The sequence below is a fragment of the Toxorhynchites rutilus genome, chromosome 2 (genome assembly GCF_029784135.1).
Source record: "Toxorhynchites rutilus septentrionalis strain SRP chromosome 2, ASM2978413v1, whole genome shotgun sequence".
NCBI lineage: Eukaryota > Metazoa > Arthropoda > Insecta > Diptera > Culicidae > Toxorhynchites > Toxorhynchites rutilus.
Window position 1 is genome coordinate 266884786 of NC_073745.1, and position 2099 is coordinate 266886884.

The window sequence follows — 2099 nt, forward strand, 5'->3', positions numbered from 1 at the left end:
GAGAAGCTGACGTTTCACTACAGCGTCATAGGACGTGGTGTGGTTCAAAACTTGTTTTGCTAGTTGACCAGTTGACGAATCAGTTTATATTCATGCACTACCGTCCTGAATTAATCTATCGTTAGATTTTCTATAATATCTTCGTAATGGATAAAGCTAGCCGAAAATTCACTACCAGGACGTTGGGTGATCAGGAGCAGCTGGACTATACTCCAATTCTGTTAGCCATCCTCGTTATACTTTTTACCCTCCGTGAGTACTATTATTCATAGCCGCTAATAAAACTTTCCATTTTATTGCTCTTGATCTAGATGTTCGTTTTGATTTCCCTTTTTAATTTATTCAAGTGCTTCTATTCATATGGAAAAAGAAAAGAACCACCCGATCGGATGTTTTGCTTGCGGGACTATGTGATTCGGGCAAAACGTTGCTTTTTTCGCATCTGATTTTGGGCGAAGCCAAAGAAACATTTACCTCGATCAAGGAAAACGTGGGCTATTTGACGAACTCCAATGGGGAACTGCGTATCGTTGATATTCCCGGCCATGAACGACTACGTGGGAAATTTTTCGACCAGTACAAGAATTTGAGCAAAGCCATCGTTTTCGTTATCGACAGCGTGACGGTTCAGAAGGATATCCGGGATGTTGCCGAGTGAGTTTCAATGGAATGTTTTCTTTCCAAGCGAGCTTAGTAATGTGTTTTGCTGTTTTCCCCCCCAGCTTTCTGTATACAATTCTGGCAGACAAGGCGATCGCCAATCTGCCGGTAGTGATTTTGTGCAACAAACAGGACGAGGATCTTGCCAAGGGTGATGCTGTAATCAAAAGTATGCTCGAGAAGGAAATGTAGGTTTGCTATACGGTTTTCTTTGTTTACGATGCGCTAATAGAATTGATTCGTCTTGTAGTAATGTGGTCCGACAAACGCGAACTAGTCAACTTCAATCTGTAGACCCGCAAAGCTCAGATGCGGTGTTTTTGGGACGATCGGACAAAGATTTTGACTTCAGCCAGGTGTCACAAAATGTCAAATTTGTGCTCTGCTCCGCAAGCGACAATCAGATGGACGATTTGAATGTGTTTCTGGATACTTTGTAAGATTTAAGTTTTATGTTGTGTCATGTTCAGCCAATATTTGATAAGGGTAGGGATTCTTCTCTAAGTAATTTGTTTTGGCCACTCTCATCTCTTCATTAGGTCAGTGAGTGTTCTGTCAGCGTTGCGAATAAACTTACGAACTTACAATTGTGTTTTGTTTTTGTTAATTGTGTGATTTTACAAATTTTTAAACAAGTGATTTGTAAGTTGGTTTCATGGACGCAGTTTAATTGATAAAGAATTAAACGTGTTCTATATATTTGCGTGATTTACTGCTCCTTTCAAATGATAGCATAAGTTTAGCTACGAAACACCAATTTATTTAGCATAATTCAACTTACTCCAATTAGAGAATTGCTATATGATATTGCAGTCAATTCTGAAAGAAGAAATAACTTTCAACTTTTCACAATTTTATACGTTTTGCAGATCTTTACGTTGAGCAATAATATTTGATATGGTTACTCAAGGTTACTGTAAAGGGCTCAACTTTTTTTTTCTGTTTAAAGTTGATTTAGACGATGTCAGTCAGCGCTCTAGTTGAAGTATCCAGTGAACAGAGAACAGACACTCTGTTCAAGTTAGAGGCCAATTACTTGTTCGATACTGGTACAAGTAACTTGAACAGAGTGTCTGTTCTCTGTTCACTGGATACTTCAACTAGAGCGTTGACTGGTATCGTCTAAAGTGCGATTCACATACAACATCCACGTCACGTTCACGTCCCGTCACGTCATGTTACGTCAATGATTCTACCATGCAATTCTCATGAAAACATTCACATACACCAGCAACGTAACGACCCGTCAGAAAACGTTCAACGAAAACGACCGGCAGGGTTAGTAGAAAAGAATTATTGACGGAGACGGACGGCTCGTTTGGTTTTTGTCTGGGCTTTGTGTCTCGGCTTTTGTTTTGATTTGGTTATACAGTAATTTACATCTACATCAACATTAAGCTAATTGAACAGATCTGTGATGCAACACGTTTAATTAGACA

The 2099-nt window shown here is 39.3% G+C and overlaps 1 protein-coding gene across 1 annotated transcript; it reads left to right on the top strand.

Annotated features, from left to right (window-relative positions):
• Positions 1–1247, top strand: LOC129769205 (signal recognition particle receptor subunit beta). Its single transcript, XM_055771310.1, has 4 exons — positions 1–252; positions 348–654; positions 723–848; positions 911–1247. Exons 1-4 carry the CDS (start codon positions 147–149, stop codon positions 1098–1100), a joined length of 729 nt encoding a protein of 242 aa, XP_055627285.1. The 5' UTR covers positions 1–146; the 3' UTR covers positions 1101–1247.
• Positions 1248–2099: the final 852 nt, after the last annotated feature.

Bases quoted from the DNA above. Each gene is read 5' to 3' on its own strand.
- LOC129769205 (XM_055771310.1), top strand. From the start codon at position 147: ATGGATAAAGCTAGCCGAAAATTCACTACCAGGACGTTGGGTGATCAG. The intron at 655-722 runs GTGAGTTTCAAT...TTTCCCCCCCAG, and splicing joins GATATCCGGGATGTTGCCGA to CTTTCTGTATACAATTCTGG. The intron at 849-910 runs GTAGGTTTGCTA...TTCGTCTTGTAG, and splicing joins AGTATGCTCGAGAAGGAAAT to TAATGTGGTCCGACAAACGC.